At 40.1% G+C, this 24,404-nt stretch overlaps 1 protein-coding gene across 3 annotated transcripts in view; it reads right to left on the bottom strand.

Annotated features, from left to right (window-relative positions):
- The window catches only part of ppargc1a (peroxisome proliferator-activated receptor gamma, coactivator 1 alpha), a 57,098-nt gene extending 33,188 nt beyond the window's left edge, over positions 1-23,910 (bottom strand). For all 3 annotated transcript variants that reach the window (XM_055156669.1, XM_020923853.2, XM_055156668.1), the window contains exons 1-2: positions 23,761-23,910; positions 21,756-21,935 (exon numbers count right to left, since the gene is read on the bottom strand). In XM_055156669.1, coding sequence (XP_055012644.1) covers positions 21,756-21,935; positions 23,761-23,808 — 228 coding nt within the window. In that variant the 5' untranslated portion in view covers positions 23,809-23,910. The remainder of the gene's footprint in view (positions 1-21,755; positions 21,936-23,760) is intronic.
- Between the last annotated feature and the right edge of the window lie 494 nt (positions 23,911-24,404).

Raw genomic sequence — 24,404 nt, forward strand, 5'->3', positions numbered from 1 at the left:
CCTAAAATTGCAAAGAAAATATACAGACGATGAATACTAAGCTTGAAAATATATTGTCATGAGTAATTATCACGATAGGCTTAGGTCCTGCTCTTCCAAATCACTGCGTTTACTGTGAATTTGTACCTGTTTCAATGGGGCTTCCTTCCTCCTTTCCCATTTCAAGATAACACCGATATCTGAGCATACAGTCAGGCAAATCATATGTTCATTTAGCCGATTTTCACTACAACGTTATTAAAAATGATTAAGGGGACATATTTCAAGATAAGCCTGCGCAGACTGGGGAGGGTGCTATGGGGAAACCTTGCCGGAAATTGCCCGGTAATGTGGCATGCTGTTTAATTACTTGCCAAATCTACAGTGCCAGGAGCCGGTGTTGCTAAAATGTGTAGCCTTTTCCAGCACCGCAAGTTATTACCTGGGCATTAAGCGGCAGGGTATTAGCTGTTGATACCGCTTTTCTTAGTCTGAATATACAGCCCTGGATGAGAAGCTAGCAGTCGGATCATTTTAGATTATGACCAATAAGTGAGTAATATGCAAGCCATCTGTGTAACCTCGAAGGAATACTGTTAAAGTATTTCCATGGCTGGCAGAGATGGGGAAAATACCATGAAAAAGTACACTGACAGTCAAAAATTATGTAAAATATGCCATTGCAAGGCCTATTACTAGTATTACTACAACAAACTAGTACTAAAAGGCCTACTACTACTGTTACTACTGCTACTACTACAACGAACTAGTACTACAAGGCCTACTACTACTATTACTACTGCTACTACTACAACAAACTAGTACTACAAGCCCTAGTACTACTATTACTACTGCTACTACTACAACAAACTAGTACTACAAGGCCTACTACTACTATTACTACTGCTGCTACTACAACAAACTAGTACTACAAGGCCTAGTACTACTATTACTACTGCTACTACTACAACAAACTAGTACTACAAGGCCTATTACTACTATTACTACTACTGCTACTACTACAACAAACTAGTACTACAAGGCCTACTACTACTATTACTACTGCTACTACTACAACAAACTAGTACTACAAGGCCTACTACTACTATTACTACTGCTACTACTACAACAAACTAGTACTACGAGGCCTACTACTACTATTACTACTGTTACTACTACAACAAACTAGTACTACAAGGCCTACTATCACCATTGTTACTACTACCGGTACTAATACAATTAAAAATACTTTCCAATTATGTGCATGTCTGTTTCCAAGCTGTAACATGAGCCACTTTATATTCATGTGTCAATTTGTGCGATGTAAAATTGTTAGCAAGGAAGGTTTCTAGGATTGGGAATATTCAATGGGAGTCTCCAAAGTAATAATTTCAATCCCATCTGAACAGTTCTAGTATTGGAGTTCCCACCGGTGCAGTGTATGACGGAGGAATAACCCTGGAGGGACTCTCATATTCTCAAAGAGACACTTGTAAAAGTCTAAGTCGTGACCGCTCCCCTCTTCCTCCTCCTCCTCCTCCTCCTCCTCCTCCTCCGCCTCCTGCTTCTGTGGTGGGTCTGTGGAAGTCACTCTAAGGCCAAGTGGGGATTTAGAACTGGGATTCAGAGCAAATGGTAGTGATCTTTTACACAGAGGAGCAGGATGTAAAATGTGTATCCACAAGGGGGTGCTACGCAAGACTGCACTGAAGTTGAAATAAACAAATCGCAACCAAAAACATGTGCTAGTTCTGTTCATCAGCTGCAATTTACTATCTTGCAGTTGTGTAAATTTACTATGCAAATTACTACATGCTAAGATACTGATTTACTTAGGCAATTCCAGAGGATAACTGCAAGCTGTGCATGTTCCCAGAATTCAGTGTACAATTAAATAGTTTCAAAATATCAATCTTATCTCATCTTAATTTTGCATAGCCTACTACTTAATTGAACATTAGTGTTATAACTATATAGAAATTTCAAACTGTACTTCGATACTCACTACTTAAAACTTGATACTAATTATTATACCACGATGGTAATTTGGGCTGGGTATCATTACGAAGTTGCCGATACGATACATATCTCGATACAGTGCACTTTTAATTTATGATATATTTCAAATCGATTCAATACAGTTCAATAAAAATAAAAGCAAAATCATGGCTGTGATACTAAAAGTCTTTGTTAAATCACTTCTTGCACAAAGTTAATATGAAACACAAACATTTTAATCATCAAAACAGTGAAAATGTCAAATGTGTCGCATAAATGAGTTTCCTTCCTCTAAACAAGCAACAAAACTGTAGCACTGTAGCAAAATAATTTAGTAAAATATACAAAAAAAAATACTCTTGACAATATATTGATACAGCAAATGATATCGATACTGTATCATCACATCAGGCAATACGATATATCGATATTTAGATATTTTTGTACACCCCAATGGTAACAGTTAAAAAAACACACCTTTTAGACAACAGAATGTAATTGCCACCACTAAATAAGGAATTCTTTGTGTTACTATGTTTCTGATAAAGCTCAAGATCATTGTAAACTGGCCCAGATTATTTTCAGTATCTTTACTTGTTGAAAATGAGTATCTAGTTTCAATAGTTTTAGTATCAGTTAGTATCCGATTTTCAACTTCTGACAACCCTATGGTACGGAAGAGAAGAAAGTTGCTTAAAACTATTAGCAGATAATGTATCCTTTACTAACTTCTTAAACAAAATGTGAGCATTGTGGGAAAGGCACCTAAAAAGGGCGCATGCCAAAATAACCTGGCGACGTGCTGCCAACTCCATCCATTTGTATTGATTACAACAGCAGCTGCTGAGAGGAACACAGGGCAGAGAGAACAAAGAGAGGGGAGAAAAATTGTCTCAGAGGGAACACTTTCTTGCCCATCCCGCTTAATGGACCTCACCGAATTAAAGAGATCTTAACAATCCTGGGCTAATTGTGGGATCACGATATATTAACCCTGATGCAATTCTAAAGGGTGCCATTTTCAGGCTGTTTTATTCCAAATGCTTCAATTAGCCATAAAACACGCTGGCAAGTACTGGCATGGTCTTTCTCTATTCCTTCTTCCACCAAGCTTCCTGTGTGGGTGAAGAAACAGCCAAGTCCAGTAGTTGATTATTAGGTGAGGCCCTTTTGTTATCAGACTGGCTGTCTTTGAGATTGTCCTTGCCTTTAACTCTTTTATTGAGTTCCACCGCGGCATTGTGTACCCTGAGATACTATTCACACAGCTGATAAGAGGGGGTGAGGTTTTGAACAAACACGCAGCCTGGTACGCGGGGCAAATAGCCAAATTAAATCTGTTAATTACTTCGTGAGGATTCCAAGCTGGCAATCTGTTTGCCAGGGATCACATTTTAACAAGTGGTCTTCTAAGCTTTGTTTACTTATTAAAATTTGTTGCCAGGAAGATATTTGAGATAGCATATTAAAGAGAAAGAAGCAAAATATGTTAGATTGACCACAATATTTTCACAAAATGGTAAAATTAAAAACTACCCTATGTTTTCTCTAGTATGCGGCCAACTTTATTTTCATTTCCAAATTTGCAGTGTAGATTGGATTTAAACGACTTTTGCCTCTTAAATTCTTTTTTAGTACATGTGATTTTAACATCGTGTGAAATGTGTGGTCCTCTGTGTCTTTTATTTATTTATTTTTATTAATTTATTTATTATTTATGTATTTATTGTTTTTATCTATTATTTTTTGTACTGCTTTTATGTATTGATTTTATTATTTTTGTTCATTGATTTTATTATTATTATTATTATTATTTAATTTATTGATTCATATTGAAACATAATTCTGCTGAAGTAAAGTGTTTTACATTGCTCTGTGAAGCACTTTGGAGACTGTTTTGTTTATAAAATCTGCTATACAAATAAAGTTTGGGCTGGATTTAGTTATGATAGAGGGGGGCCATGTGAAGCTTTTTGCCCCTGGCCCCCAAAAGTTCTGTTGCCTGACCTGAAGACTAGTATTTATTTTTAGTTCTTATGATTATATTGTGACCTAAATATTCGTGAATCCTTTTTACATCCATTATGGGCAGTGTTACTAAATTTTATAAGTACAACCGTCATACTGTACTGCATTATTCACATTTCAAAGTGCTGAGATCAAGCCAAAAAGATACAGCAAGCATTCGGTGGACTGCACTGTGCTAATCTAAACTAGATAGGCAGAACATGTGACTGCCACTCACAGATATAATATCAGGCATTTAATGGGTCATCTGGTATTTAAAGTACATTTTATTCACACCACTTCGCTCTTCCTCATCGCCTACAAATAGTAACCAGCTGCTAGTGACACAAAACATCCTCAATAGAGCTAACTCGGAAGGAATGACGGAAAAAAAAAACATCTTTGACACGTTAATTGCTCCATCCAAATGTGTTTTCTTTCTGTCTTTACTCTTAGAATTCATACGGTTGGGGTTAAGTGACTGCAATGACCCCCTAATCGCGGCACAATCAAAATTCAAAAGGCGCTTCCATGGCGAAGAGTATAGCGCCTTCGCACCACCGCAAGAAACGCAGGGGCTGTGGATTCGATAAACAAATAATGTCATTCCGTTATTATCCTCGTCGCCCCCTGATTTTGTCGCAAATAAATCAACGTCAAAATGTGGCGGTTAAGGCATTAGTTGAGAGTGACGCTTCGCCCGGTCATAACGTGGCGACATATGGCGGCAGAGGGGAGAAGAAGGAGAAGAGGAGGAGCAGAGGAGGAGGAGAGGAAGAAAAAAAAGGGGGAGGTAAGGAGACAAATCATGGCGACTGGTCATTTAGTAGGAGCTCACTGAGATGGAGAGAGGGTGATTATGGGACGTACGGAGCGCGGCAACCATACATAATACTGTTAAGTCCCCTGTGTGTGGCGGTCTCTGAAGATGTTCCAAATCATAAAACTAAATGTGAAGACGACATCGTGCTCGTGGTTAAGATTGGCTCCATAAGACACAGCTAAAGTAGTGTTCTAATTCACTACAGGGCTAATAGTGTGTCTTATTATTCAGAGAGCAAATGGTCCGATAGATTTTGGACATGAAACTTCACGCATGTCCTTCTGTTTAGGGATGCACTTATCTTGCTTTTCTCAGTTCCGATACCGAGTCTGATACGATCTGCCAGCACCCGACAGCAACCGATACCAGTGTAGAGACTTAAAAGAGCACTTATTTCCTTATTTCCTTTCCTTCCTTCCACTTATTTATCAAGTTACTACAGAACTGTGTGTGTAAATGAAAACTCAAACTTTCTGGCGAAGCTATGACCACTAGGGATGTAACGTTATCCAAATGTCTCGGTACGATATTATCACGATATCCATCTCACGACACGATATTTATTGTGATATTAAAGGATAATATAATTGTAGATGGGACACTTTGTTGCTTTTAAAATACCTTGACAAGATTTTGGTGTGAATTGTTTCCGTCACAATACCAAGAATTCAAGTAAAAAGCATATAACTTCCTGTTTTCTGCACTGAAATGAATCATGGGATATGTATATGTTTCCGAATGTTCATAAGCTGTTGCAACTATAAAACCATGCATTTAAGCAAAGAAACTTGTGACGATACGATATCACAATATTTCGGTTATTGTTACATCCCTAATGACCAGTAAATAGTCTTATTAAATCAATCCAATCCAATATCCAGTCCAGCAAATTTGTGAGTATCAATATCCAATTTTCGACACTGATATTGGATCGTTGCTTCTCTGCTTTTGTTTAATGGGAATTACTGCAACCTTCCAAAATAATGCTTTGTATGAAAAAAGCATCATGATTTGAATACAACTAGTTACTTGCAGAACTTCCAAAAGTATATTTAAAAAACTTAAAAGTAAAGGGGTAATATCTAACTTTCCTGGTGGAGAATGTTACTGCTTTGTCTTGAATGTTCCACAGTATGGCATTAAACGTATCTTTCTCAGTCAGTCAGATATGTGTCGAGATGAGCCCACTCTCAGTAAGAATGCACGTTTTCAATCTTTTTAGCGTAAATAATGTAACGTTGATAAGTTTCATGGCAAACAAAGCAAGAACAAATCCATAGCAACAAGAAAAGTGACATAGTGCAAGTTGAAGTGCCCGTATATTACTTTTATCTGCGTTGTCATCTACAATACATTGTCCATCCAAACTAAAAAAATCTGAGCACGTAATTGTTATTCATCCCGACACTGCCATTACCTCTGCTTTAAATACAAATGGCAAAGTGCTTTGAATGAAGATGAAGGAGATGTCTGGTACTGTTTGGGATTCTACGTGCGCTTCATATCTGAGAGAAACCCACCCACCCCTGCAGTAAGGCCTGAGACACTACATCTCCGGGGGACCATTTGAGACAGTTAAGAGCGCGATCAGATGAGCAAGCGCGGGAGACGGAGAGAAAGAAAGAGAAAAGGAGGAAAAAATGTTGACATAGGTCGTAGGATCCAAGATGGCTGCCCAGGGGATGTAAGCGGCTCTGTTCAGTGACTGGTAACTCCGCTGTAGCAGGTTCAAAACCCCCTGCCGTACATGTGCTGACATCAGCTGTTTTGTCACATGGTTTCATATACTTTCCCAGGTGCATTATGGGTCAAAAATCACTCACTCACACCTTTTTGCCTCTCTCTAAAGCTGCAAATAAAAGTATGAAGAAATATCTAAAACAACAACAATTCACCTGAAAACCAAAGGAAATTGTTGGTTTCTAAGGTAATATTTTTCACAGATTACAGCTCTTTTTCAGAACTGCTACCAGGCCGACTTGACTTGGTTGAATTTTCATTTATATGGAAAATAAAATATAAGTAAAGTGCGGATTGCTCCTTTGAGAAGATAAAAAACACTTCAAACAAAGCTTGAAAGAAAATAAGAAAGTACTGCAAATAAACCAACTACTGTCAAACAATGAATCTGAACACGGCAGAATCATACAATCCTTCTGCACACTTCACAAAGAACGACTCACAGGTCGACAGAATACTCAGTGGGGGTGATATGGGAATAAAATCGAATTATGATCTCATTCCTGTAGCTACATATGTGCTATTTTTTCTATTGTGATTCACTATTTCTCTCTTCAGAGACAATCAAAATCAAATTGAAATCGTGATCTGGTTCCAAGAAAAACATTATATTATTATTATATTATTATTTTCAATCATATATTTGGAGAGATACATTTGTAATACTATATTTCTATATTTTATTTTTACTTGTACATATACATTTATATAATTAAGCCTTGTGTGACACACTTTGTGAAAACACAGCATTAGGATTATTTGTTCACTCGACAGTAGGAGTTTACTTTTTTAAATTAACAAGTCGCTGCTATTTGGTCGTGATCAATCACTGGAGTCTGGAGAGAGGCACTGAGACTAGACAAGCTAAGAGAATAGAGTTGAGTTTGTTTCATTCACACATGTTTGAGTTATCTTTTAGACTTAGACAAACTTTATTGATCTACACGGGAAATGATTTGGACCCAGTAGCTCATCCAACAATTTTATTAGTTTGTCTACATCTCGAAAGCTCAAAATGCTCTATACCACCTTGTGATGTCAAGGAGTGGTAGTTTTCAAGGAATATTGGCAATTCCATAAGCCTGATTCATCAGCCAGTTTTACTTCGTAGAAACCGTCTGTCTTCGCAGCGTTAGAATTCGTTTGTTTGACAGTCGGTGCGTACTTTTTTCATTTAACCAATTGCTGCTATTTGGTTCTGACGTATGTAATGCGCCAGCTAATGGGACTAACTGGTATATTAATCTTTTCCCAAATCCAGTAGGAAGAAGGGCAATAATGTCTTTCCCCTTGATAAAATTCACCAAACTCTCTTTGTTCTGGCTTTAAATCCTCAATCTCTGGAATTGTTGCCAACACAGAATGTATGGCTCTTCACTGATTGGCTGGTGCCCGGACTCGCACTTCCGGGGTTTTTGCAAACTGTCTAGCCTATTGTGATTCCTAACCTAGTTGCCGCAGAGAAATGAAATTGAGCGGAGCCTATTATTTCACACGAGTCTCTTGCTATTTTGCTACTTATTTTGCATTCATTATGACCATTTATATTGTTGCTCTTTGTTTTATAATATATTGTGATGTGTGAGCGACTGTGTCCAAATCCCCAAATCCAAATTTCCCTTGTGTATCAATAAAGTTTGCTTAAGTCTGTCTCAATAAAGGCTTGCAGCTTTCAGACACTCTCAAACAGCTAACTAAACAATCTCCAACCAGGTAAGCAATCTGACAGAGCCAGTACAAGTGACTCCCTGTTTTGAACTCCTGTTGTTCCCTTACAGCAGCTGACTCTCAAGTATATGTTTTCACTAACGTCACTGCATCACCAGTACAACAATAACAGACCACACACACTTTTGTTTTGGCTACCTCCTTTTCTCCGATCGACTTGGTACGGCAAAACACTGATTGCTGTGATTGCTCCTGCTCGGACTCACCGTGGCGATCACAGCGGGAGGGGGAAGTGAAAAAGAAAAAGGAAAAAAAATCCTCATGTTTGGAATATTCAGCGAGATGGGATGAGGAATGGTGCTTCCCTCTGCCTTTTTCCGCCTAATGGAATGCAAATAGCTGTTTGCTTAAGTCGGCAGCTCTGAATGTGCACCACTAAGCAAGGGGTCTTTGAACACACTGTTACACTGTTGATAATGTGTTGGAGGAACAGAGGGAGGCCAGGGGGAAATCGACTGTTTTTACTTCACACGCTGCTAAACGGACAAAATCACGAGCCCCGGCGAAAATCAACCGCTGAATGTATGAAACAACACATTTAAAATCGCAGTAAATATAAAAAGTATAGCTTTGAAGAAGTAGAAAATGACTGTGATATCATATTTCGTTTTTTTGTTTTGTTTTGTACAATAGGTGGCTCGAGTCCCGCTCTCCAGTTCCCACAGATGAATGCTGTCGTTGTGTCCTTGGGCATGACACTCAACCCACCTCGCCCCCAGGTTCTGCGTGCACTGGTGTATGAATGTGTGTGTGAATGGGTGAGTGGTTCCTTGATGTAAAGTGCTTTGAGTGCCTTGAAGGTGGAAAAGTGCTGCATAAAAATGTGACCATTAACCATTTACCATTTACCATAGCGTGTTATTGCTACTACATCTGCCATTTTAATACTTTTGCTACAAATTCTCCTACTATGTCAACAAAATTCCACTTTACTAATTGAGATTGACAAAACATTGATACCGAGATACTAACTGACAGTAAAAATCTAAACAAGATACAAGATAGTGAAAAAAACATTTACATAAGAGAGGATAACCTTTACTAAAATGTTTTTGATTGATTGAAATTTTAATCTGTATCAAAACTAGTATAAGATTTTGAAGAAACTACAATTCATTTGTGGTGAAAACTGCATCCTATTCATACCTTTTTATTATCATAGTGGTATTAAATCAGAAATATGTATTGGCTTTTTAATGAAATGAGGATAAAATGGTAGTTTTGTGACATTACTACTGGTATTACTACTACTGCTCTTACTGCTACTCAGCCTACTCCATTTGCGTTTAGTTTCAGTCATAATACTGAGGTTTGTGTAATGCCAGTCATGATTTTGTGCAATTAAGGACTTGACATTTACATATATTTGCAAAGAAAGCAGTGATCAGTATTTCGTTTTTTACAATCCTCTGTTGCTCCCACAGACACAGGCTCCTGGACACGAGCAGAAGCAGCGGCAGAAGCCAATGACCTTTCGGGCCCTGCCAAGCCCATCCATGCTCTCCTCCATTTCATTTGTCTCTGTAATGTCTTCCTCGGAAAGCCGCCAACGCTTGGAGAGCCAGGATGGAGTGGACAAGATACAAGGGTGAGCTTAGACAATGCAGGCTTCTCATATCCATGTATTGTGTGCGTCCGAGATAATAAGGTATTGCAATATGTTCGAGAACGATATGGACACTAGGGACAATATCTGGAGATTTGCGGGGATTCTACCCATAAAGATAATCAGACCAGATTTTCACATTAATCTGAAATGTGCTAAAATGAGTAGGGGTGTTATGATACAATACTGGTATTGGACATCAGTGCCGATATTGAAAGTTTTGATGGATTGGATATCGGTTCAGTCCATGTTGGTTAAGTCGATATCCAATTTTATACCACTTTTGCTACAATTCATACTACTTTTCTTGTCAATTGTTACAACTATCTAGAGATGCACTGATACAATACTGGTATTGGATCTCAGTGCTGATAATGAACATTTTTATAGACTGGATATCAGTTCAGCCGATATCGGTTCAATTGATACCCCGTTTTGGTCTATAAATTTGCATAACGATGATTTACTGGACAATGTCGGTCTCAACACCAAAAAGTTGTTCAGTAGTTACGTTAAATGATGAATAATGATTACAAAACTTAGTCTCTGCCGTTGTATTGGTTGATATTGAGTACTGGCAGCCAAAGTATCAGCACTGGTATCGAAACTGGATCAGTGCACCCCTAAAAATAAGCAAATGAAAGTCTTGGTTGACACATATGAGAATGGACTGTACAATTAAGCATCAAAAAAGCAGAATCATCACTATAGACTAGTTTGTTTCAGAAATTATACTGTAAATTTCATGTCTTTTTTGGCGTGTTACTCTTCTTAATAGACAATACACAAACCACTGTACACTTTGTGCCAATCCCAAGCCTGGATAAATGTTGAAAAGTACATCATGAGGGCACTTGACATATTCCTGCCCAGGATTAGATAGCCTTTCTTTGCTACTCAGTCATATTGTAAGAGAACCTTCGTCGAACTGTATGCTAATGGAAATAGCGAGGTAAAAAACGCACTCCATTTTGCTATGACGGCATAAAAAGGTCACCTCTTCAATTTGCACTCTGCAGCGACAGGGAAATACCTGAAAGCAAACGATCTTATCAAGCCTTCACCGGCCTCACCACTCACCTGCTGTACAAAAGCTATTTGCTGATTACTGAATAAACGCATTATCTTTTACCTTGACTTTTCTGCGCATGGATCGGTCCAGGTATACGCTGCCACTACTGCAAAATGTCCGCCACTTACCCGTGTCATGACTTTGCCAGGATGTTATCAAAGATTTTTTTAAAATCTTTTCTACTGTGCATGGCTGGCACGTGGGCCAAATGGACTTCACACACATTTGATTCGCATGTAGTCTTGAATCTAACATTACGAGGATGCACCTGGTAAAGGAACATCAAAGTGCTCCTCTATCTCTCCTGGATGAGAGAAAAATGAAAGCTAAGGAATTCTCTGTAACATCAATATCGAATTCTCTGATCTGCTCCCTCGTGGATTCTTCTCATGTAGCTTTTTGTTAGATTTTTTTACACTTTACATATAGCTGACCACACCTGCTCCAAGACTGTGCAACGCGTGCCAAATGTGTAAAGATCAATGGCCATCGACTACAGGAAAAGCCCAGACACTTGGAAATCTGTACCGGCTTGGCCCATGTAGTCAAACAAATCAACACTAAAGAAAAGAGTGTTGGCTCGCAATTCTACCCAATAATTGGCAAAGGAATTCACTGAGAAATAGACAATTTTGGAGCTTGCAGAGGTCAAAAACTATCACAGCGAAGGAAATTAATTTTAGCACGGCTACACAAACTATTGCAGTAATCGTCAGGTAAGAAATACAGCGTTTGCATTACCCCACTATAAGTCATAATTGATTTTTTGACTAAGCTAGGAGTCCAAATTCACGAATAATGCAAGAAATAAGTGATTTTATTTGGTATGAAAATCTAATTAAAATATAAGATACAGCGATAAAGAATGAAAAAAAACTGCTGCTGTCTTCGTTAAGTGACTTTTCTGGTGGACGCTGTGCTACCCACTACGTGTCTTTGCTTTGCTGGAAAATTTCCACAGTAAGGCATTAAATATAAATCGATTTAGTATTCAAATACATTTTTATTGTTATTGCTATTAGCTGCTATCACTGTTTGAACATGGAAATTTCCAGGGAGTGCAAAGACAATACTCCTCCGTTTAAGATGCACTATGTAACTTTTTTTATGTCTTTTTTTCTGTCATCTACTGAAAATGTTCCAGAGTATGGCATTGAACAGCTAAATTACAAGTGGTTTTAAAGCTCAAAAATACCTAGAAAAACAGGTTGACTTCTTACTGTGAGTGGGGTTGCCTCTCCATAGATCTGACCTATAACTTGTCCTGGTTTGGTCTCCATGAAGATAGAAATGTTTAATACCATACTGTGAACCATTCCAGACAAAGCAATAACATCTCCATGGAGAAAAGAATCAGAAAAGTTACACAATGCACCTTTAAGCGTCATTATTTCACCTGCCTAAAATGAGACCGCAAACACTTTTAAATGAGGTTCCAGTGCATCCTTCAGCTCCCCTGTAGACCCAGGCGGAAATTTACACAGTGCTCCTTTAGGTCTGCTACATATATTATAATGATTTCCCGCTGTCTGAGCAGTATATATTTCCTCACTTTGAATTGAACGACTGAACCAAATTAGGCAACACTGCGCATTCATTTTGCACATCCACTCATCTGTCCCGGCACAAGTAAAGGGAAGTAGCGGTTTTCAGAAGGCGATGAGCAAAGGCCTGTTTCTTCTCCTCTGATTGGTCGGCGAGTGAGTCATCCAGTCACTCCGAGAGCCTCTTGAACTATTTGAGGCCTGTGAAGACTTAAATGCTTCAGGGGGAAGTATAAGCTGAAGCTATAAGCATGCAGTGCACATCACACAGCTTACTCCAAATGGGAAGGCTTGCTCTTCTCTGCTTGGATGACAAAGCTCTCCAAATTACACTCTCAAGTAGTGCTTCACATGTACAGTACATATGCGAAAGGGAGCGTAAATAAATATGCTGCAGGGGTTTTGAGCTAATTTTTTTTTTTTTAAATAAAGGTCCTATATTACAGACATCTGACTCTTGTGAGCTTTAAGCCATATTATAATGTCGTTACTTGCTCAAAAACATGCCCATATTTGAGAAATCCTTTATCATTATTAGTATATCTACACCTCCAAAGCTCGAAATGCTCTGTTCTTCTTTGCAATTTCATGTTCTACTCAGTCTAAATATGCACAATTTGTGTGTTAAACGTGTGAATGAAACAAAACACAACTCCAAGTCTATTTGTAATAAGGAAACAAGATTCTAACACAGATCGGGAATGTTCCACAGTACTGCAAACTTCCTCTGTGAGAACGCCTATATTTGAATAAATGGAAGATAGATAATTTTAATATCACAATAGAAGTTCGTCTGCAATGCAATAACATCCCCATGACACAAACAGATAAAACCTCCACTAGAAAATTTACATAGTGCGCATAACAAAGCTTCTTATCATGGTACCGAACACAAAATCTTCACAGCTCCAATTTCCAAAGCAACAGAACATAGTATTTAACTGGATTACTTTCACACCATGTCTAACTATGAATTCACAATCACTGGGCTGCAGCTCCGGCTCCAGGCTCATCAGGCACTCCGCACACCTACACTCTCCCAGGATCGATGGCTGTTTCCTGGATGGAGGAAGTTGCCTGTGGCCTAGCACTAATCGCGCTTCACTATCACTCATATCTCTCTCTGATTGAAGGCCTTTTCTCTCCTCCACCTCTCTCCTCCTGTCTGTCTGTCTGGGTTCCCCTCCTCCATCTCACCGTAGCAGTATTACTACCTCATCCGTGCTTTTATTTCCAACTTTGATCAGGTCTTTTTTATCTCTATGCAAACATCACATCTTTTTGACCTGAAAGATAAAGAATTCCTCGCGTGTTGCGTTTCAAAGAGCACACTATTAAATAATACAAGGGGGGAGGCAGGTCTTATCACGCCGCCTCGTTGCTATGTGTTACAGTTTGTGGGGTGGATTATTGGCTTAGTATTTTGGCCAGGTTCAAGTGAAACGGCCCTGAAAGGCTCTTAGCAGAGATTACCCCGCTGCTAAAAATAGACATTCTCACCAAATTCACACACACACACATACACACAAATTACAACAAAACAACACTCTGATTAAGATCTGATCAATGCTGGTTCTGTCTCTGGCACTGTTTGCACAATAAATCAAAACTTCATTTGGCCTTGTAGTCTGGATACACGACAACTGACAGTTTTTAATGTATTCAGAAGTGAAATCATAAAGTGGTAATAGAGCACCTTAAATTGCTCTAAAAATACATTACAAGAGACAGAACAATAATGTGTACATGAACCACAAAGTATTCAAGACAATACACTAGCCTAGTACTATTACCACTATAACTCCCACTAGTTTTAACCTACTACCATTACTACTACTACTGCTACCACAACTACCACTACTACTGCTACTACTACCACTACCACTACTACTACTACCACTACTACCACTACTACCACTACTACTACTACTACTACTACTACTACCACTACTATTACCAACTACTACTACCACTATTACTACCACTTCCACTACTACTACCACAATTACTACCAGTACTACTATCACTACTACCTACTACTACTACTACGACTACTACTACTACTACTACTACTACTACCTCCACCACTACCACTACCACTACTATTACTACTACTTCTACTACCACTACTACCACTACTACCACTACTACCACTTCTACCGCTACTAAAACTACTCCTATATTTGTTCCCAAACAACCTTTAACTATACTGCTGCTTCTACTATTGCTACCAAGAATAAATAGTTGCCATAATTTCTTATTTTTATACATTTTAATCCAAATCAACCCAAGTAAACCGCTGCTGCATACATACAAGTGTATCATATAAACAGCCTTTTAGCTGTATGACACAGGGACAGAGTGATGAGAGGGGACAGGGGTTCAGCTGGGTCCATCTGCAGCACAGCCCACTGGGAGCTATGGAAGTGTGATAAAGGGGACAGCAAGTCATTCCAGCAACACCTCAGAGCCAACCAAAACAGAACACAGACTCGCTTTTTGGCCAAGTCCTGCCCTCATCCCTTCTCCTCTGGCTCCTCCTTGTAGCCAACGCTGTCCAAAATACATCTGTTTAGCTGCTGCATCTTCAAGTTAAACCAGAAACAAATGCTTTTCCGTGGGGAGCGGGAGGAAGGGAGAGCCCCCAACAGTGCATCGCCAATCTTGTTGTGAAGTGGATTTGACAGACGCTGTGAGACAACACAACTTGGGACATCTTGAGCGCGCGTCTCATTTGTGCAGGAAGCGCCGCCAGTCTGTTAGAAGGGGCTCGGGTTGAGAATGCACTGACAGAAAAGAGAGGAGGAGGGAGATGAGGGGAAATGTGTGGTGTGGGGTATTCTAATAAGGAGTCACTTGAAGAATATTATTTTATACAGTGCGCTATGGTAATGCGCGCACACGTGTCGCAGACCGAGCTGAAGAACTGGTGCGGGCGTGGAAATGTCAGAATACATTTGCAAAATAAACATTCAGGAGGGAGTAGGAACAGGGACAATAAGGGTGGCTTTTGTATATGTGTATGTGTCGGGAGAAAGGAAAGTGGGCGGGTTTGTGTTCTCTTTGGTCACAGTGTCAACAAACGCTATCTTTGCTACCACAAAAAAATGTTTGGTCTAATCAATATTATTTACTTTGCTTACTAACTAGCTACATTATCTTCTTAAAAGCGAGTAGGGATGTCTAGATGAGTCATTAAAATGAACTGATAAGTATTATTGTTTAGATCACAATGTAATAAAAGGAACCAAATAACAATACTACTAAGAAAGGCAATAAAAGTAGTAACTGTAACCTTTAAGACGCAAAATTCAATCTATTTAAATTTATTACAAGCTCACTCACATACCCTTTTTTCACTACAAACCTTTAAGAGAGCTGTGTTGTCCCATTTTGTGCAGCTATCTTTTCGCACTGAAGTGTTTATGTGTATTCTTTGAGCAGCACATCAGCCAAAATTATCAGCCTGTGATGGAGACCGAAGGCAGAAAATAAAAAAAATTGGTCCAGCTACCTGAAATATTGGTCTATCTCTAGGGTCCACAATCACGAATAATCATCAAATTATAATGTTTCTTCTCATATTAATCGCAACACAAAACATTATATCGTGTGCCCTAGTTTTGAATCTGTCTTGTTTACACTCTTTCCTCTCATCGTGTATGTTTGTGAAATCTCTCAGGCATCTACAAACCACCAGCAAATATCCTTGCTACACCCTCTTCTCCATATACCCTACATTTTTCACGCAAGTCATTTCCTAAGCTCTCTAAAGATGTCCCAATCAATATAATCTGCTTTGCTTACCGAGCATCTGTCCCAAAACGAGCAAAACAAAGACCATAATGCTTTTGAGAGGCCCATTGTCACGTCCTGCTGGAGAGGTGCCTACCCCAACATGGCCGACCACATATGCTCCTCACATGTCACTGTACATCATCCGCTAATGCTTTAAGCCCTGGTATTTTGATTTTACTACCTGCAAAGCCCATAACCTTTTACTTCAAATCCCCCGGCTTTCACTCATCCTGGCACCAGTCCAGACGTTTCCCACTTTTTAGCATGCATCTGTCGTCTATAGAGATGCTATCCTCAATTTTATATGACAGGGTTACACCTTTCTCTGGAATATTGTCTCGTCTAAAAATAGAAACAGTAGAAGGTACGTAGCAGATCTATACAGCTAAAATTACAGTTCTATGTTACAATAACTATACATCTTCTTAATAAAGTATGAGTGAAGACTTTAAGCATTATGCATATGTAGTTTATTAAGAATGTTTCAGGTTTAAAGGTTCTATATTACACAGAACTGACGTTTTGTGAGCTTTTAGTTGTGTTTAGTTGTGTTTAACATTATTACCTTATCAAAAATATATCAAGAGTTAGGGTTGGGCAATAGGGGAAAAAAGAATCACGATCTTCTTCAGTCTTATTAAAAACATAGACATGTAGACTTCATTCATAAAGAGTGGAATGTCAGGATCACTACAGTCTTTAGTTCGTGTTTGACAAATATTTCTGCAGAAATCCACATTTAAAGTTTGGACAGATACATTAAACCTAAATGCATAGACCGAAACACATCAACAGAAACACGTGCGATGTCTGTGCACTAAATTAGGACGTAACTTTCACTCATAAACAGCAAGAAAACAGTCGTTTACTTTCCATAACTTGGGTTATAAAAATGAGAAGCACCAGAGGAGAGAAAGAGGAGAAAAGGTGAGGAGAGGAGCAGGGGGAACGGTCAGACTGACGGCACTGTGCACACAGAGGGAGAGACACACGCAGAGGGAGAGACACACTGAACTTTTCAAATTATGCAGGTTTAAGTCAAAACTTGTGAACACGTGAGGAGACAAAGGGACACGCTGTGGCTCAAGCTGCTTTTTCCTAAACAAGAGAGTGGATCCTCGTCAGCACTATGCACTCTTACTGCCACATGATTGGCTCTTGACCTGTTGGTGAAAATGCACCTGCCTTATCATCAAGATTGACCAAAGTAGAGATCACAATCTATCAATCTTTCCATTTCTGGCACAGCCCTACCCAGAGCTGTGTTTTGCTTTCATTCACACATGTTTAAGTAATCCTTTATTATTAGTCTGTTTATATCTCCAAATTTCAAAATTCTCTGTTCCACCTTGTGATGTCATGCAGTGGTAGTTTTAAACAGCTGCCTTTTATCTTTAGTAAAGCTCAGTACTCTACTCTCTAGAGATTAATATCAACCAAATGATTCTAGTGAAGGTGTGTGCAGTTTAAAAACACAACAGAGCTCTTCCTTACCATGATGACATCACAAGGTGGAACAGAGTGTTTTCTGTTTGAGAGAAGACTAAAACCAAAACACTCCAGGTATGTAATAAGGTGCTAAGTCCAAATTATTTGTCCATGTTTTATTGAAGCTAATTAAGGTATGGTCATTATAAAAGTGTTATCAAAATGACTATTATTGCACAATATTCCTCAAGGAGACGTGATAGCACTTCTCGCGCTGCTACTAGTTAATCTTTTTTATTGATCATAAAAGTGACTGATTAATAGCATACTAATACCTTTGGTTTTGCATACACTAATGCTGCAACATCTACTCCTGAGGTGATCACAAGATGTTCAGAATGTCAAAAAAAAAAACTTCAAGATCAACAAAACTCAAAACATTGCATAAAGAACAGTTGAATATGAACTCAAACAGGATCTAATGAAAACAAACTAATAATAAATAACAAAACTGTAAGCATCAATTTTCCATAACTATCATCTCAACCACTATTCTACCCAGGGGCGGCACCACAGGGGTTTGAGGGGCTCTAACCTCCAGTAGAAAGGCCAATGCACCCCCATAGCTCCCTCAAAGATTTTTGTTTTAGTCTCGACGAATGTACAAAATTAGACTATAATTAAAAAATAATTCCATGTTAGGATTTATAAATCAGTACAGTGGTTAACTACATTTAAAATGATTTAAAGCAGCAAAACAAACTTGGTAGGGGGTGGTTGTGCGCTCACATCCATAAAAGGCTCTAAATTAGCGTGTTAAGTGTGAACCCCCCGATTCTACTGCTGACCAGGACACAGAGGAACCCTTCGTTTGTCTCCTTCTGTCTGTCATCGTAACTACAGTCTCCCTGATCCAGTTTGAGCGGCACAATCAATATCTTCTGCACAGCAACTGCAAAAACTTTTTAATCATTGTACGTGTTGAATGGTGATCTAGAATCCCTCAGCACACTCCAAAACAAAAGCTCAGCAGCACTCCTCTCTCCCACGTGACATTAGAACGCCAGTCCAGTGGTTTAAAAAGACATTCGGTCACGCTTCTGTGCCGTTATCTTTGGCAGTACACTGGGAACTTATTGGGAGTTAGACGCCCCTTAACAACAGTAGCTCAAAATAGCCTGCGGACTTTCACGGTCGGGCCCGTTTTTGAAGAGGTGTCAGGCAGGCTCACCCCGGGCCAGGACCTGTTATTTGGGTGCATGTATTTGAGGAAGGTGTGCGGTTTATGGGGAGCTAAGGCGGAGGGGTACCATTCTTCACATTCGGTGTCAGGAACAGTTTGGACAGTGGCAGGAGACAGAACGAAAGGCCAGCCAGGGGACGCATGGTGAGCCAAGACGCTACTCCAAGTTCTCCCATTTAGAGAACATAACATACTAGAATACACTTCACAATATTATGCAATGATCTAATATTAAAAGGGCTGCTCTTCTGTAATAAAGTATAATCTGCTTTGCCCCAGCACAAACATATTGGAAAAGCAGCTCTTGTTAAAATGATATTGTTGTGTGCTGTTGATTCTAAAGCATTTTTATTATCTGCAAACCAGGAAGTAAGGTTGGTGCGCTAGTTGTGGCAAAACTTCAGTCAGGCCTCTGAAAGTTGTGCAAGTGTGCATAAACTGTGATGATTAATTAGGATGACAGGGATTTTTAAAGAAGATAGAGAATAAGAAAACAAAAGATTACTACGATAAAGAGTCACATTAAAATAGAAGCCTAAAACATCAGTAGTTTTCTTTGTGACATGCAAATCACCTCCACAGCTGACTCACCATAATGAAGAAAACATTTCCAGACTTATTCTCAACTGGGGCATAAAAGAGGGGCCCTGTCCTGACAGCTGCACCCAGCTGTTAGACGTGTTACTCTGGGAAGTGTTACCAACTTGATAATGTGTTCCACAGTGCATTGTAGTGTGAATTATGCATAACAAGGGGCTTTAACATACACTATATATGACCACTGATCTGTAGCAACAACATTAATAAATTAATTAATTTAAAAAAATTATAATAAAATAATAATAATTATATATTTTATTGCATCTCCTAAACTGCAATCTGGTTAATGACATTATTCTAAACAGATTTACATCCAAAATTCTACATTCAAAACTACAAAATCTGAAAAAATGCTGAAATTGTACCAAGTTACACCAAAAGCACCAGGGCATCTGACATAAACCCAACTTGCATGTCAGACAGTGATACGCTCAAATTTACAATATGGCTTAATAGGTTGTTAGAGCGTCTTCTAATCCTGGCCCTGTGATTGGTCGCTTCCCGTTGGTGTGAGCAGGGGCCAATCAAAGGGAGCAGGAAGTCAGCGCTGCATCCTCAGCCCTGTGATCCTCGCGAGCTGCAAACTTTCCCCCTGTCAGATTAAGTGGGATTAGCTCAGTCCTGCCGTATGATGAACCCAACGCCTCATATGGTGACTTGAAACTTTCCGAAGATGGAGAGAAGAAAAAAAGAAAAAAACTCCCTGGTCAGGCAAATGCGTTACGGGCTTTGGAAGTCTTGATTAGAAGCTCGGGTATAATATGGCTTCTTAGTGAATATGCCAACATGTCAGCTTGCTAAACGGCAGTTGCAAACATACCAAAAGATGAAATACTTTATTGAAATTACTGTAAACTTCATGGTTTGCAACAGCAGAGGAAATTCCTATATTTAGCTTGACCTTTGACCTCACCTGTATTAACAAAATGCAGCATAATATTATCAGATTACAAGTCTTACATGAGAGCTAGTAAAAATACAGATAAGTTTTATTGGCTGAAGTATTTACAACATAATAGATTAATAGAGTAGAGATACAAACTTGATTATCCCCTCCTGGTTTGACCATTGCGAACGTCTGAATGCCCGCAAGAAAACAATAATTTCTATATTGAATCCTATCTTCTAATTTATCATGCATCAACAGACTTAGCTGACTTAGATGGAAGAATCTGATCTGAATCTTAATCACATCAAACGATTAAGAAAGCACCCAATTTGAGTCTTTTTTGCCTATACACTGCATGAACTCAATACAATTTGGCCTTGCACCATCCATTGTGTTCCTAAATTAGACCCCGGCTCTCCTCCTCACTCACATGCACACACTCTTATTGGTATTTATATCCATCCCCTGAGCTACTCACTGGGCTGTGAGCCATATCACTCTAAGACGACAGCAGAGCAGTCGCAGCACAAGTACTTAGGCCTATCCTAGTATTGTGTATGTGTGTACTATGGTAGAAAGGGGAGCTAGAAAAGGTGCTGGCTGATCTTGTGGAGGCCAAAAGTGGAAAGAATTTACTCCCTTATCAGCTTCGGAGTCACAAACAGGAGCCAAAAAACATGACAAGACCAGTGGTACAAACACTTTTTCTTTTCTCCCTCCCGAGGCATGGCTAAAGCATCCAATCTCACCTCTTTCTTGTCTATCTCTGCCACTGATAAAGGCCTATAATGAACTGGGGACCGCAACAGAGTCCCAAGACTGATGGTTTTATGGCCCTGGTCGGATCATCGCCCTCTGTGGACTTTCGGTGAGAAAAGGAACGCCACGGTTAGATGGGAAGGAAGCGGATAGGGAGGTAGGGAGAGAAAAAGAAAGCAGGATTCAAAGATTTAAGTTTTACACTGTAACCTTTGAGAGGCGTTTTGCAACATGGTACAGAGTTTACTATTCTGTCTGATGTATGCCGCGTTGCTTGAACCCGAACTGAAATAAATGTTTTGATAAGGGGGCCTAAAGTGGCGGCCAGGATCCAAACAAGGGACAAAGGTCTGCAAGCTCTTATCATTGCACTCTTATCTCCTCTTTTGTACTGAGGGCAATAAAAAGGAAAACTTGTTTGTAAACTGGCACTGGCTGGTATTTAACAATATGATAAATCAAAACATAAAAATTACACATTACACACATAAAGACACACATAAAAATACCAAAAATAAAGTAACATGCAAAGCAACCTTACCTCAAATAGATTGGACGCCTCGTTGCCATACTGCGAGGAAATGATCTCCGATTGGTCACTGTACCATTTGAGGCCACCCAAGAAACTGTCTGCATCTAAGTCACTGACGTCCAGCTCGGACAGGTCAAGTTCAGGGAGGTCAGGGCAGAGGGGCTGGTCTTCACCAACCAAGGCAGCGCACTGGGAAGCACATAAACCATACAAGCTTTTGAGCACATTTCATCAAGACAGGGTTACACAAACATCTTACTAATATCATGAAGACATCATGTATTTTACACTTTAACTGTTCTACCTGAAGAACGTACTGTGCACCCACAACATCTCCCCAACTCAGCGTCATGGTGCATGCCCTAAACGCTATTGCCTGTTGACATTTTCTAATTCACCAGCTACTTTCATGTTATTTAGCCAATGTGTGCCTGTACGAAGCAGCTGCTACCGTTCCCTCCCCTACGCAAATCATCGGCTCCGCTCGGGCTGAAAATGAAGAGCCAGAGTCCCGGAGGCAGAGGCATAACGGGATAACGTGGGAGGTGGCAACAAGTGCAGACAGCTTCAGGTGATAATAATAGACGCTCTTTTGGTGAGACGGGAGCCTTGGGGAAGATTTTGGTCTCAATCAGGCGTTTGGATGTGGCAAATTTGACAGTTTACGCCGCACTTTGGCAACTTTTAAGCCATTATCAAGCACAATTCACACCAGAGCTTTGGTTTTCACAGGCACACGCAGGACAACACGGGATGACAGGATTCATTTGTAACACGCTTTTTATTAGTTCGAGTACAAGCTGTAATAGCGAGACACATATACGACTGATATCCACTGGCAATGTAGCGAGGCATTTGGCTCATTGCGCGTGCAAGGGATGAGAGAGTAGCCGTGCCAAGTAGGCAAAACCGCTCAGACACCGGTGTCACACTTCATCTGTCCGCGGAATGGCATAAGCACGCGAGGCTCAGAGGAGAGGCAAATCCGCGTGAGTACGTCGCGTCTCTGTGTTTTAGTTTCCATTCCACAGAATATATGCCAAAACGCAAGATCAACGTAACGGCGTTAAAGAGTCTAACTGTCTTACACCCAATTATGTCCCCGGACTGCTTGAACTAATGAAATAGCGCCGCCAGACAGATGAGCGAGGCGAACACAGCAGCAGCGGCAGCAAAAGCGCATCTGTGATTTACGCACGCCTGGCACATACAAGCACTTGCTCCGAGAGAATATGAGTGCAGGAGAAACAATGATCTACGACTGCACTTTACAGACAGAATGCAAGAATTACGTTTGCAAAGTCGCACAGCCTCCTCCTCTGCCTTTACAGATGCACCTTACTTTTAATTATTTAAATGACGCTGCGTATTGCAAATGTGCAGTTTGTAAAGCAACACGAAAAGCAAAGTGAGTAGACGAATAAGTATCCTTTTGATGTGCGCCGTGATGGGAAAAGCTTTTACGCACAGGATACAGTGGGGATCGGCAATGGGATGGAGCGTTACGCTCTGCCTTCTGCCGGGGATGATGAACCGTATAAGGCTATACTGCTCCTGTGCACAGCCAAACATTGCTCCGTGCAAAGTGGACAAACGATGCTGCACATCAAAGGGATTGTTATCGTCGTCGTAAGTGGCAAGCCAAATACCTGACTTTGAGACATTTCAGTCATTTTTGGCACCGGTGCGCGTGGAAAGCTCAGAAATCCACTCAAAAACACAGAGAGATCCTATAGGAAGAGATAGTCCCAGCCCGTGCACGAAATATCATAACTACATCTGTAACTGAGAAGAAAAGCCGTCCCCTCCGCTTGTCATATTCCCGTGTTGCGTGTATATCTCCCGCATCCTCAACTCCTCAAATCCAGACGCGCACTAAGCAGCAGCAGCACAGCAGAGCGCAGATATAGCGAACCACTGTGAGGGAGAGTCAGCGCAGTCCAAGGATCCAATACGAAACAGTCCACACAGATACAGAGAAGTCGCTTTTTTTTTCTTACAAAGATGCTCTCACCTCTATTTCTCTCCACACCGAGTCCTGGTTACACCTGTCCCACGCCATCCAGACACTGAATGACGGTCCTTGCAAAAGGGTTAAAAAAGAAGAAAAAAGAAAGAAAAGTAAAAAAGAAATCCACACACGCTTCCCACTCGCTCGCACACAGGCGACTGCTGCCCCTCGCCGAGAATGAACCGAGGGCACCTGTCTTACAACTGCTTTCCATCACATGACAAAGCTATTAAAAGTAGGCAGGGGAGTGACTTGTGCGTGCACTACTCGCCGGTGACGCGCAGGGAGGGGGCGGGGCCTGGTCTGCTCGCATAGTAAAGAGCACACAGTAGAGAGATCCAGTGGAGGGATTTAAAGCGGACAGCGTTTGCCTTTGATATCAGCTGGTTTATCTGCGCGTAAAGGAAAATACACACGAGCTTAAGTGGGCTAAAGGTGTCCACTGCATGCGCCATAAGACCCAATGTAGCCAAAGCTTTTACCAGAGCTAAAAGAGTCCAAAACGCGCGCTCGGCTAGTCGATTATGAGTAGGTTAATAATGCAGATTTATTGTAGTCATGTAAATCGGTTTGGTCAGTTAGCTATTAGGCTAAACGGGACATTGTGGTCAGCGTAATTTGCCTAATGACGGATCTAATGGTTTTAA

This window comes from Boleophthalmus pectinirostris, unplaced genomic scaffold (assembly GCF_026225935.1).
Source record: "Boleophthalmus pectinirostris isolate CB_2022bp ecotype Guang Dong unplaced genomic scaffold, ASM2622593v1 HiC_scaffold_20, whole genome shotgun sequence".
Classification (NCBI taxonomy): Eukaryota; Metazoa; Chordata; class Actinopteri; order Gobiiformes; family Gobiidae; genus Boleophthalmus; species Boleophthalmus pectinirostris.